The sequence below is a fragment of the Triticum dicoccoides genome, chromosome 5A, assembly GCF_002162155.2.
Source record: "Triticum dicoccoides isolate Atlit2015 ecotype Zavitan chromosome 5A, WEW_v2.0, whole genome shotgun sequence".
Lineage (NCBI taxonomy): Eukaryota > Viridiplantae > Streptophyta > Magnoliopsida > Poales > Poaceae > Triticum > Triticum dicoccoides.
Genome location: NC_041388.1, coordinates 356,349,620 through 356,363,773, shown reverse-complemented (window position 1 = coordinate 356,363,773; position 14,154 = coordinate 356,349,620). Strand labels below are relative to the sequence as shown.

At 44.5% G+C, this 14,154-nt stretch overlaps 1 protein-coding gene across 1 annotated transcript; it reads right to left on the bottom strand.

Annotated features, from left to right (window-relative positions):
• Window positions 1-170: 170 nt before the first annotated feature.
• Window positions 171-4,638, bottom strand: LOC119301489 (probable plastidic glucose transporter 1). The gene is made up of 12 exons (XM_037578459.1): window positions 4,313-4,638; window positions 4,091-4,229; window positions 3,353-3,553; window positions 3,100-3,199; window positions 2,844-2,956; window positions 2,325-2,418; window positions 2,101-2,251; window positions 1,626-1,772; window positions 1,472-1,545; window positions 1,159-1,247; window positions 810-924; window positions 171-710 (listed from the first exon to the last, which is right to left on the bottom strand). The coding sequence occupies exons 1-12, from the start codon at window positions 4,548-4,550 to the stop codon at window positions 513-515; spliced, it is 1,659 nt and encodes a 552-aa protein (XP_037434356.1). The 5' UTR covers window positions 4,551-4,638; the 3' UTR covers window positions 171-512.
• Between the last annotated feature and the right edge of the window lie 9,516 nt (window positions 4,639-14,154).

The following is a 14,154-nucleotide window of genomic DNA, read 5'->3' as shown; positions in this document are numbered from 1 at the left end:
ATACATCTAGATACATCGATTTCTGTGACCAGTAATTCGGGACGGAGGGAGTACTTTGAATGCCAAGTTGAAACTATCAATTTGTATAGGATACGTTGCCCTCAAGCCATATCGATGCTATGACTACACATCTTTGGAAGAATACACAATGTTCATGCATAAAGACCCGCAAAAAAAAAATTCATGTATAAAGAACTGCAAACTACATATACAAGAATGGTATTTGCTCTACCCAGTATTTAGACAGCACACCAATGGCTAGCGCTATTATCAACTGGGGTGTATTTTCAATTACAATATGATGTATTATATACATGGGCGTAATGATCGAAGTTAGGCAAAACCGTGTCTCTGTGCGATAAATTGTTGCTGCTAAAGAGCTACTGCTTCTACATGACCTCCAGATATACCCACAGGCATTGGTGTGCATGTACTTCTCGGCTCAAAAACTCATCGAGGCAGTTGAATGCTGTTTTTTGGCCCATCGGCATAACTTAATACAACAACCTGTTCTACTTTTGTTCTCCAGGGGCAGCAGGGCTCAGAGACAACTCAATTTCCTCAAGAGAACGTCCTTTTGTCTCAACTATGAAATTATAAGCGAAAAGTGCGGACAGCAAGGAGACTCCGCCGAAACCTGCATACACCGCTCCGACGCCAAACAACTTTACGAGCTCCAGGAAATATAGTCCCACCACAAAATTACATATCTGACAAACAATCAATTCCATAAGCATATAGGGGTAGACAGGACAGTTTTTTTTTGAGACTGGACAATACTCTTGATACAGAGTGAGTAGAGTGCATACCCAATGTACAGTGAAGCTGAACCCCATAACTTTTGAGCGTGTCCGGGCACTGCTCAGCTCAGGTATGATAATTCCAGTGACTGGCCCAGCACCAAGAGCAAAAGAAAAAATGTACCTGAAAATGCAATCATAAGTTTTCTGTACACATGGACAAAAGAGCGACATACCTAGCCAATTTCAATACTAGTGAAACACAAATAGCATGAGTGAGGTCTCTAACCAAGATTCTGGTTATTTGTCACAACTGTCAAGTGATTGCAATGCAACGAGGTTTAGTCCTCACATTTTAAATTGCTGTGGACCATGGAATGAGGAATATGCTAGAGAGAAAGAAGGTAAAAGTGCATACAAAAGAGTTCCGGTAACTGAGAGGGTATGTCCAACGCCTTCATCAAGGGGAAAGCTGATGGAAAACACTATGAGGAACATAGCAAATGCCTGAAAATGGGAAGAAAGTGGCATTAGATTATTATTTTTAACAAGAGCAGTATTTGCACAAGGACCATACCAACATAGCAAGATTGCCTGAATATCAGGAAAACCATATCGGCGCACCAAAGGAACAATATACTCGCCATCAACTCTCCAATAAAAGGAAAATGCAGATATTTTTTTACAAAAATTTTAAGATTATGTCGGACTGCCTGAAAAATGCTGCATACCATTCCAAGATAGCTCCCTATCAAAAGATTCTTCCGTCCTTGCTTGTCCATCAAATTTGAAGCAACAAGTGCCCCTAAAACCACCCAAAACATGGTACATGAGTTTATGAATAAAATACAACATAAAGAACATGAATAACGGAGTTTAACTAACCTCCAAAGTTGGTTACTCCAACATATAAGCTTGCCAAAATACCACTGGTAATACCAACATCACGGAATGTTAATGATGAAAAATAGAGAACACCATTTATTCCAGCGAACTGTTGCAGAAAGAAAAGCGACCCTCCAATCAATGCAACTGCATATACATTAGAGAATATTTATTGCTAATGAAAAAAATCATAATATACCAAAGAAAAATGCTTCCAGGTAAGGTCATGGCCTCTCCTTTACAAAAGATGTGTGGAGAAAGAATGATATTTGTGTTCAAAGTTATGCAAAAATGAGATGCAAAACCTCAAGCAGGCATGTAAGTGCAGGAACGTGCACATCCATACCTAGATACATAAGCGGGCATGCACAAATCCGAACATATACAGTTCACAAGCATATTATGGTTATTCATAGCAGGAAGAGAGACCAAAAGAAGGAACAGCAAAAGGAAATATATAGGTAATGGAAACAACCTCTATTGTGGGGTTCCGCCAGAAGTTCTGACCAGCTAGCCTGTGAATCGTCGTTTGCAACAACAGATTTCATTTCTTCCATGGCCTTCTCCGCTTCAGAAACTCCCCAAATATTATCTACCACTTTTCTGGCATCATCTAATCTCCCAAGCTACATGATGGAATGTACTCATGCGAATGGTCTTGATCAACTAAATGAAACTCACAATTAAGCAAAGGCACACCTTGGCAAGCCAGCGTGGACTCTCAACGGCGAATTGCATTCCAACAACAATGAAAAAACCAGGCACACATGCTGCATAAAGCATTGTTCGCCACCTATGGAAAGGAACCCAAAATATTAATTAGGCAACATGTTAAGAATCTACTAAAAATAAAATGCATGTGGTTAGAAATTTGTTCACAAAGCTTAACAAAAATGTTAAGTGTTCAAAATCAAAGTGTTTATTTTAATATGTAAAGTCTCGAGACTTAGTAGTTAAAGCTAGAAATTTGGGCTCCTGTAAAGCTGTAACAGTGCAATATTCTTCATATGACTATGATTTATTTCAACAATTGATAACCTTTGCATTGGTTCTATTCTTCTATACTACTGAGATATGTGAGAAAAAAGGTTATGAATCTGCTTGATTAATAAGTAACTGTTATGAATCTGTTCCATGATCACGGGCACTGTAAAAAAATTAAACCAATGATAACTTACATCATTAACATAGCAGAAAAGCCAACGAAAGGTGCCTCACCAATGTGGATCACTTTCAGAAGGTATCCCCAAGGAAAGTGCAGCAATTATTCCTAAACATGTTCCAATCTGGCATAGAGTACCCAAAGTGCCTCTGTATTTTGTTGGAGCAACCTAGTATGTAGTAGCATGTAAAAAGAGCGAAAACTGATACAGAGATATTGGAAACAATCAAGACATGAGAACTGGGTATAAGACTAAGCATAGTGCTATAGCACTGCAGTTCAATTCTGAAGCATCACATTTCTGAAGTGTACCTCAGAGATGTATATTGGAACAAGCACGGTATTCACGCCAATTCCAATGCCAACAAGGAACCTTCCCAGGAGCATCTCATCCAACGAATGTGCCTGTGCGCTGTATTATTGTTTTAGACGTAACAAATGATGTTTATGAAATGGACATGCTGTTAAGAGGAAAGACTGAATTTGATGTTAACTTCTGTACAACTATGTTACGACAGCAGTTAGAAGAAGAAACTCCATAAACCTACGAATGTAGAAAAAGTACCTGATGAAAGCCCCAAGAATTAATGGAATACTATCAATCTGAAGAGTCCTTCTACAACCTAAATAATCAACTAGCGCAGACGAGCCTAAGCTCCCAAAGAATGCACCGACAATGAATATGCTGACCACAAGACCTTGGAGAAACGGATTTCCTTGAAAACCAAGCTCTCGTGCAATATCCTCTATCGGACCATTCATGACCCTGCAAATTACATCATGCACCGAGACTTTACTAGAATGTTTTAACATAACATAGATATCAGCACCAGTAAACTGAAAATAACATTGCAATGTATAGCCCATTAAACAGTCAAATACACATACTTCAACATACATTCCAAATTCAGTGTTCACATTTCAACTGACATTGATCATTTAAATTTCCTTGAAGCCACACGAATTTTGATGACAGCTGCACCATTTCCTATACAAAATTTATGTAGTAATGATGTGACTACCAGCTACTGCATAACAACTGATTGAGATTACTAATCAAAGATATTCAAAAACAAGTTCAGGTCTATGCATGTTTTCTAAACTTTAAACTTTAAATCTAATTCAGAAAGAACACATAAATGGCACGTCCAGTTCAACACTCGTAGAAAGGATATGTAATCGTAAATCCTGAGGTTGCTAACTACTCCCTCCGTGTCTTTGATTTAGTACAACTTTTTTAGTACAAAGTTGTACTAAACCAAAGACAGTTATTTTGGGACGGAGGGAGTATTCTCTTACGCACCCAATGTGGTAGCCAAAGAGGAAATTGGCCATGGACGCCGTGAGCACGTGCGGGAACGCCCGCACCCACCCGAGATCAGCGTCACCACCTCTATCTCCACCACCACCACCACCACCGCCTCCGAACCCCGCATCCAATCCTGTCAAGAACAGCGAAAGCTCGCATCATTACATCAACGCACCAACACGTGCACGAGCAACAAAGAAGCAACGGATGCCGAACCTGGGATGCCGCCCAGCAATTCCGAGCTAGGCTGAGGCGGCGGGGCAGAAGATTGGCTGGAAGGAGGCCCGCTCTCTACGGCGGCGAGGCGTGGGTGCCAGAGCTCGAGGCGGCGCGGCAGGGCATGGAGGGCGGCTCCGCGCGCGCGGCTAGAGGACGGCCCGAGGCCGAGCCGCGGTCGCAGCGAGGGCGCCGAGGGAAGGATAAGCATCGCGGCAAGTGGCGCCGGCGGCATCATCGCTCCGGCGACGGGACGGGCAATTCGTCGAGCAGCCGGCGGGCGGCGGGCGGAGTGGGGAAGTAACGAACGAATTTGGGAGGGGGGGAGGTAGGCGAGCGCGCGCAGAGGAAACGGGTGAAGGGGAAGCCGCGACGCGGAACAGCTGATTTTATGTGGGCCCAGTTTGTACCATGGCTCGTGAAGAAGCAGTGGCCACGTGTCACAGTGTCACCTGCTTGACTGAAAGTGAGCACAAGATTTTTTAAAATCTTTTTTGGCAAAAAGTGCAAGTTTTTGTTTCCCTAATGTGGAACTCAACTGGGCTCATGTTCCTTTTTCTTATAAAACACACTAGTTTCTTGTACATAAGTGTGAAGTGTCTTATGCCAATAAAAGCAATTTGTTGAGTGGAAACAACAGTTAATTAGGGGGCATAGTAGCAATGTGATCTCGCTCGTTCCTCGCCGCCATCTTCAGGGCGTCTACTACATGGCAGGTTGGCAATGGGACCACCTGCAAATTCTGGAGCGACCACTAGATCGACGGTAGATCAGTGGTAGAGATCGCCCCCCTCGTGCACTCGCTCGTTCCTCGCCGCCGACAAAAATCATGCACTCTGAGGGATGCTCTCCACCTCAGATCTTGGGTGCAAGGCATCATGGGTGCACTGGGACCCACTGCCTTGATCCAGTACGTCGAGCTATGGAGGCGTGTACGACACATTGTGCTTTCGCCCACCCACGACACCCTCAGTTGGAGATGGACGACCTCCGGACAATACTCTGCCAGCTCATGCTACCGGGCCCTACTCATTGGGTCCTGCGAAGATCCCCACTGGAAGCTCACATGGAAGCCATGGGCACCATTGCGTGTCAAGTTTTTGTTGGGGAACGCAGTATTTTAAAATTTTTACCTACGATCACGTAAGATCTATCTAGGAGATGCGTAGCAACGACAGGGGAGAGCATCTTCATACCCTTGAAGATCGCAAAGCGGAAGCGTTTATCAACGTGGTTGATGTAGTCGTACACCTTCACGATCCGTCCCGATCAAGTATCGAACGTACGCCACCTCCGCGTTCAGCACACGTTCAGCTCGATGACGTCATCGCCTTCTTGATCCAGCAAGACGGACGAAGTAGTAGATGAGTTCCGGCAGCACGATGGCGTGGTGACGGTGTTGGTGAAGAACAATCTCCGTTGGGCTTCGCCAAGCACAACGTAAACTATGACGGAGGATAAACTAGAGGGGACAGAGTTGCCAGCACACAGCTTGGTGATTCTTGATGTGTCTTTGGTGCTAGCCCTGCCCCTCTATTTATATGTTGAGCCTTGGGGTTGAAACTTGGAGTAAAAGCCTCCACAAAGTCAGTTTCACCCGAAAGGTAAGAGTCCTTCTCGGACTCCAGGGCCAGACGCCAGGGACCTTGGCGTCTGGCCCCTGGACTCTGCAAAACTTCCTTTTGCGTTTTTCCAAAAATCTTGTGGGCTTTTCCCTTTGGCCCAAATAAAGTGTTCTCGTACCCAAACATTTCGGGAAACATCTGGAGCCCCTTCCGGAGACCAAACACTATTATCCCATATATCAATCTGTACCTCCGGACCATTCTGGAGCTGCTCGTCATATCCATGATCGCATCCGGGATTCCGAACAACATTCGGTTACCAACATACATAACTCATATAGTATTATATCGTCAACGAATGTTTAAGCATGCGGACCCTACGGGTTCGAGAACTATGTAGACATGGCCGAGACACTTCTCCAGTCAATAACCAATAGCGGAACCTGGATGCCCATATTGGCTCCTACATATTCTACGAAGATATTTATCGGTCGAACATTATGACAGCATACGTAATTCCCTTTGTCCGTCAGTATGTTACTTGCCCGAGATTCGATCGTCGGTATCCTCATACCTAGTTCAATCTCATCACCGACAAGTCTCTTTACTCGTTCCGTAATGCATCATCTTGTAACTAACTCATTAGTCACATTGCTTGCAAGGCTTATAGTGATGTGCATTACCGAGAGGGCCCAGAGATACCTCTCCGATACTCGAAGTGACAAATCCTAATCTCGATCTATGCCAACCCAACAAATGTTGGGGAATGCAGTATTTCAAAAAAAATTCCTACGATCATGCAAGATCTATCTAGGAGATGCATAGCAACGAGAGGGGAGAGTGTGCCTACGTACCCTCGTAGACCGAAAGCGGAAGCGTTTAGTAACGCGGTTGATGTAGCCGAACGTCTTCGCGATCTAACCGATAAAGTATCAAACGCACGACACCTCCGCGATCTGCACACGTTCAGCTCAGTGACGTCCCTCGTACTCTTGATCCAGCTGAGGCCGAGGGAGAGTTTCATCAGCACGACGGCGTGGTGACGGTGATGGTGAAGTTACCAAAGCAGGGCTTCGCCTAAGCACTACGATAATATGACCGAGGTGGAAAACTGTGGAGGGGTCACCGCACATGGCTAAGAGAAACTTTGGTGTGTCTTTGGGGTGCCCCCTCCACCGTATATAAAGGAGGGAGGAGGAGGAGGCCGGCCTAGGAGGGGCGCGCCTATAGGGGGAGTCCAACTAGGATTCCCAATCCTAGTTGGAGTCCCCTTCCTTTTCCAAGAGGTGGAGAGAGGGAAGGAGGAGGAGAGGGAGAAGGAAAGAGAGAGGCACCGCCCCCTCCTAGTCCAATTAGGACCAGCCCATGGGGGGCGCGATGCCTCCCCTTGTGGCCCTTCTCTCCTTTCCACTAAAGCCCAATAAGGCCCAATACTTCCCCCGATGAATTCCCCTAACTCCCCAGTTCTCCAAAAAATACCCGAATCACTCGGAACTATTCCGATGTCCGAATATAGCCTTCCAATATATGAATCTTTACCTCTCGACCATTTCGAGACTCCTCGTCATGTCCGTGATCTCATCCGGGACTCCGAACAAACTTCGGTACATCAAATCACATAACTCATAATACAAATCGGCATCGAACGTTAAGCGTGTGGACCCTACGGGTTCGAGAACAATGTAGACATGACCGAGACACATCTCCGATCAATAACCAATAGCGGAACCTGGATGCTCATATTGGTTCCCACATATTCTACGAAGATCTTTATTGGTCAAACACATAACAACATATGCTGTTCCCTTTGTCATCAGTATGTTACTTGCCCGAGATTGGATCGTCGTATCATCATACCTAGTTCAATCTCATTACCGGCAAGTCTCTTTAATCGTTCCATAATGTATCATCCCGCAACTAACTCATTAGTCACTTTGCTTGCAAGGCTAATAGTGATGAGCATTACCGAGAGGGCCCAGGGATACCTCTCCGAAACACGGAGTGACAAATCCTAATCTCGATCTATGCCAACTCAACAAACACCATCGATGACACCTGTAGAGCATCTTTATAATCACCCAGTTACGTTGTGACATGTGATAGCACACAAGGTGTTCCTCCGGTATTCGGGAGTTGCATAATCTCATAGTCATAGGAACATCTATAAGTCATGAAGAAAGTTATAGCAATAAACTAAACGATCATAGTGCTAAGCTAACAGATGGGTCTTGTCCATCACATCATTCTCTAATGATGTGATCCCGTTCATCAAATGACAACATATGTCTATGGTCAGGAAACTTAACCATCTTTGATTAACGAGCTAGTCAAGTAGAGGCAAACTAGGGACACTCTGTTTGTCTATGTATTCACACATGTACTAAGTTTCCGGTTAATACAATTCTAGCATGAATAATAAACATTTATCATGATATAAGGAAATATAAATAACAACTTTATTATTGCCTCTAGGGCATATTTCCTTCAGTCTCCTACTTGCACTAGAGTCAATAATCTAGATTACATAGCAATGATTCTAACACCCATGGAGTCTTGGTGTTGATCATGTTTTGCTCGTGAGAGAGGCTTAGTCAACGGGTCTGCAACATTCAGATCCATATGTATCTTGCAAATCTCTATGTCTCCCTCCTTGACTTGATTGCGGATGGAATTGAAGCATCTCTTGATGTGCTTGGTTCTCTTGTGAAATTTGGATTCCTTTGCCAATGCAATTGCACCAGTATTGTCACAAAAGATTTTCGTTGGACCCGATGCACTGGGTATTACACCTTGATCGGATATGAACTCCTTCATCCAGACTCCTTCATTTGCTGCTTCCGAAGCAGCTATGTATTCCGCTTCACACGTAGATCCCGCCACGACGCTTTGCTTAGAACTGCACCAACTGACAGCTCCACCATTCAATAAAAATACGTATCCGGTTTGTGACTTAGAGTCATCTGGATCAGTGTCAAAGCTTGCATCGACGTAACCGTTTACAACGAGCTCTTTGTCACCTCCATAAATGAGAAACATATCCTTAGTCCTTTTCAGGTATTTCAGGATGTTCTTGACCATTGTCTAGTGATCCACTCCAGGATTACTTTGGTACCTCCCTGCTAAACTAATAGCAAGGCACACATCAGGTCTGGTACACAGCATTGCATACGTGATAGGACCTATGGCTGAGGCATATGGAATGACTTTTATTTTCTCTCTATCTTCTGCAATGGTTGGGCATTGAGTCTCACTCAATTTCACACCTTGTAACACAATCAAGAACCCTTTCTTTGACTGATCCATTTTGAATTTCTTCAAAACTTTATCAAGGTATGTGCTTTGTGAAAATCCAATTAAGCGTCTTGACCTATCTCTATAGATCTTGATGCCCAATATATAAGCAGCTTCACTGAGGTCTTTCATTGAAAAATTCTTATTCAAGTATCCTTTTATGCTATCCAGAAATTATGTATTATTTCCAATCAACAATATGTCATACACATATAATACTAGAAATGCTACAGAGCTCCCACTCACTTTCTTGTAAATATAGGCTTCTCCAAAAGTCTGTATAAAACCATATGCTTTGATCACACTATCAAAGTGTATATTCCAACTCCGAGATGCTTGCACCAGTCCATAAATGGATCGTTGGAGCTTGCACACTTTGTTAGTACCTTTTGGATCGACAAAACCTTCCGGTTGCATCATATACAACTCTTCTTTAAGATATCCATTAAGAAATGCAGTTTTGACATCCATTTGCCAAATTTCATAATCATAAAATGCAGCAATTGCTAACATGATTCAGACAGACTTAAGCATCACTACGGGTGAGAAGGTCTCGTCGTAGTCAACTCCTTGAACTTGTCGAAAACCTTTCGCAACAAGTCGAGTTTTGTAGACAATAACATTATTGTCAGCGTCAGTCTTCTTCTTGAAGATCCATTTATTCTCTATGGCTTGCCGATCATCGGGCAAGTCAACCAAAGTCCATACTTTGTTTTCATACATGGATCCCATCTCAGATTTCATGTCCTCAAGCCATTTCGCAGAATCTGGGCTCATCATCGCTTTCTCATAGTTCGTAGGTTCGTCATGGTCAAGTAACATGACCTCCAGAACATGATTACCGTACCACTCCGGTGCGAATCATACTCTGGTTGACCTACGAGGTTTGGTAGTAACTTGATCTAAAGTTTCATGATCATCATTAGCTTCCTCACTGATTGGTGTAGGAATCACTGGAACTGATTTATGTGATGAACTACTTTCCAATTCGGGAGAAGGTACAATTAACTCATCAAGTTATACTTTCCTCCCACTCACTTCTTTCGAGAGAAACTCCTTCTCTAGAAAGGATCCATTCTTAGCAACAAAGATCTTTCCTTTGGATCTGTGATAGAAAGTGTACCCAACAGTCTCCTTTGGGTATCCTATGAAGACACATTTCTCCGATTTGGGTTCGAGCTTATCAGGTTGAAGCTTTTTCACATAAGCATCGCAGCCCCAAACTTTGAGAAATGACAACTTGGGTTTCTTGCCAAACCACAGTTCATATGGTGTCATCTCAACGGATTTAGATGGTGCCCTATTTAACGTGAATGCAGCCGTCTATAATCCCAAAACGATAGCGGTAAATCAGTAAGAGACATCATAGATCACACCATATTTAATAAAGTATGGTTACGATGTTTGGACACACCATTATGTTGTGGTGTTCCAGGTAGCGTGAGTTGTGAAACTATTCCACATTGTTTCAAATGAAGAACAAACTCATATCTCAAATATTCTCCTCCACAAGCAGATCATAGAAACTTTATTTTCTTGTTATGATGATTTTCCACTTCACTTTGAAATTCTTTGAACTTTTCAAATGTTTCGGACTTATGTTTCATCAAGTAGATATACCCATATCTGCTCAAATCATCTGTGAAGGTCAGAAAATAACGATACCCACCGTGAGCCTCAACACTCATCGGACAGCATACATCAGTATGTATTATTTCCAACAAGTCAGTTGCTCGCTCCATTGTTCTGGAGAACGGAGTCTTAGTCATCTTGCCCATGAGGCATGGTCCGCAAGCATCAAGTGATTCATAATCAAGTGATTCCAAAAGTCCATCAGCATGGAGTTTCTTCATGCGCTTTACACCAATATGACCTAAACGACTGAGGGAGTCCTGGATTAGGGGGTCTCCGGACAGCCGGACTATATCCTTTGGCCGGACTGTTGGACTATGAAGATACAAGATTGAAGACTTCGTCTCGTGTCCGGATGGGACTCTACTTGGCGTGGAAGGCAAGCTAGGCAATACGAATATGTATATCTCCTCCTTTGTAACCGACCTTGTGTAACCCTAGCCCCCTCTGGTGTCTATATAAACCGGAGGGTTTTAGTCCGTAGGACGACATACAATCATACCATAGGCTAGCTTCTAGGGTTTAGCCTCTCTGATCTCGTGGTAGATCAACTCTTGTAATACTCATATCCTCAAGAATAAATCAAGTAGGACGCAGGGTTTTACCTTCATCAAGAGGGCCCGAACCTGGGTAAAACATCGTGTCCCTGCCTCCTGTTACCATCTGCCTTAGACGCATAGTTCGGGACCCCCTACCCGAGATCCGCCGGTTTTGACACCGACATTGGTGCTTTCATTGAGAGTTCCTCTGTGTCGTCGCTGTTAGGCTTGATGGCTCCTATGATCATCGATAGCGATGCAGTCCAGGGTGAGGACTTTTCTCCCCAGACAAATCTTTGTGTTCGGCGGCTTCACACTGCGGGCCAACTCGCTTGGTCATCTGGAGCAGATCGAAAGTTACGCCCCTGGCCACGAGGTCAGATTTGGAAGCTTAAACTACACGGCCGATATCCGCGGAGACTTGATCTTCGACGGATTAGAGCCCCTTCCTTGTGCGCCACGTGGTCACGATGAGTACGATTTAGCTCTACCATCGGACCGTATTCAGGAGATCGCACTGGCAGACGCTCCGAGCCTCGATTCGGAGCCAGTTGCGCCATCCATGGACGGGTGGATGGACCCCGTCACGGAGGCCGTACCCTCAACGGCGATCGAGCCGAATATCGACCTTACCCTTCACGAGAGCCGTGTTGCCAAACTGTCAGATTCTTCTCTGGCCACGGACTCCGAACTGCCTGCGCTCGTCCTTATCGAATCCGATTGGGCGCCGATCATGGAGTTTACCTCCGCGGATATTTTTCAGCACTCGCCTTTCAGCGACGTACTGAACTCATTAAGGTCTCTCTCCTTGTCAGGAGGATCCTGGCCGAACTACGTCCGGCGGGATTGGGATGCGGGTGACGAAGATTTTTGCCGCCCACCCATCACCCACTTAGTAGCCACTGTCGATGACTTAACCGACATGCTCGACTTTGACTCCGAAGACATCGACGGTATGGACGACGATGCAGGAGTAGAAGAGGAATCACTGCCCAGAGGGCACTAGACGACCACTTCATCACATGATGTATACATGGTGGACACACCCAAAGAAAATAACGACGAGGAACGGAAGGACGCAGCGACGAGTGGTTCCCTCGAGCAGCAGTCAAAGCGGCGGCGTAAACGCCGCCCAAAATCCCGTCCCGGCAGAAATAACGATCACATAGGCCCAGCGTTAGAGCAGGGTGAACCATTGCCCGACCACGGTAACACGGAAAATCAAGCCGAACAACCCAACCCCGTCGAAGATAACAGTCCGGACGACATCACACCAGACAGGCGCCAGGAGCAACATAATGCCCACCAAAGGCTTGTTGCCACGACAAGGAGTCTGAAAAATAGAAGCAAAGGCTCAAGGCTGCACAAGACTGATACGTCCATTTTGCATCATGCTTTTATATCGATATGTATTGCATTATGGACTGTTATTTCACTTTATGTCACAACACTTATGGCTATTCTCTCTTATTTTACAAGGTTTACATAAAGAGGGAGAATGCCGGCAGCTGGAATTCTGGTCTGGATAAGGAGCAAATATTAGAGACCTATTCTGCGCAACTTCAAAAGTCCTGAAACTCCACGGAACGTCTTAAAAGAAATAAAGAAAAATCCACGCCAAAGATGAAGGCCAGGGGGCCCACACCCTGCTCACGAGGGTGGGGGGGTGCGCCCCCCTAGGGCGCGCCCCCCTATCTCGTGGGCCCCCTGGTGGCTCTCCGACGCCCATCTTCTCCTATATGAGGTCTTTCGATGAGAAAAAAATAGGAAGGAACTTTTCGGGACGAGACTTCGCCACCATGAGGCAGAACCTTGGCGGATCCAATCTAGAGCTCCGGCAGAGCTGTTCTGCCGGGGAAACTTCCCTCCCGGAGGGGGAAATCATCACCATCGTCATCACCAACGCTCCTCTCATCGGGAGAGGGCAATCTCCATCAACATCTTCACCAACACCATCTCATCTCCAAACCCTAGTTCATCTCTTGTATCCAATTCTTGTCCCAAAGTCCGGGATTGGTGCTAGTAGGTTGCTAGTAGTGTTGATTACTCCTTGTAGTTGATGCTAGTTGGTTTATTTGGTGGAAGATCATATGTTCAGATCCTATATGCATATTATTACCCCTCTGATTTTGAACATGAGTATGCTTTGTGAGTAATTACGTTCGTTCCTGAGGACAAGGGAGAAGTCTTGCTATGAGTAGTCATGTGAATTTGGTATTCGTTTGATATTTTGATAAGATGTATGTTGTCTAGCCTCTAGTGGTGTTATGTGAACGTCGACTACATAACACTTCACCATTATTTGGGCCTAGAGGAAGGCATTGGGAAGTAATAAGTAGATGATGGGTTGCTAGAGTGACAGAAGCTTAAACCCTAGTTTATGCGTTGCTTCGTAAGGGGCTGATTTGGATCCATATGTTTCATGCTATGGTTAGGTTTACCTTAATACTTTTGTTGTAGTTGCGGATGCTTGCAATAGAGGTTAATCATAAGTGGGATGCTTGTTCAAGTAAGAACAGCACCCAAGCACCGGTCCACCCATATATCAAATTATCAAAGTATCAAACGCGAATCATACGGACGTGATGAAAACTAGCTTGACGATATTCCCATGTGTCCTCAGGAGCGCTTTTCCTATTATCAGAGTTTGTTCCGACTTGTCCTTTGCTACAAAAGGATTGGGCCACCTTGCTGAATTTTATTTACTTTTGTTACTTGTTGCTCATTACAATTTATCCTATCACAAAACTATCTGTTACCACTTATTTCAGTACTTGCAGAGAATACCTTGCTGAAAACCGCTTATCATTTCCTT

Coding starts and splice junctions, on each gene's coding strand:
- LOC119301489 (XM_037578459.1), bottom strand. CDS start 4,550: ATGATGCCGCCGGCGCCACTTGCCGCGATGCTTATCCTTCCCTCGGCG. Junction 3,200..3,352: donor ATTCTTGGGGCTTTCATCAG/GTACTTTTTCTA, acceptor ACAATAATACAG/CGCACAGGCACATTCGTTGG. Junction 2,419..2,843: donor TCTGAAAGTGATCCACATTG/GTGAGGCACCTT, acceptor TCCTTTCCATAG/GTGGCGAACAATGCTTTATG.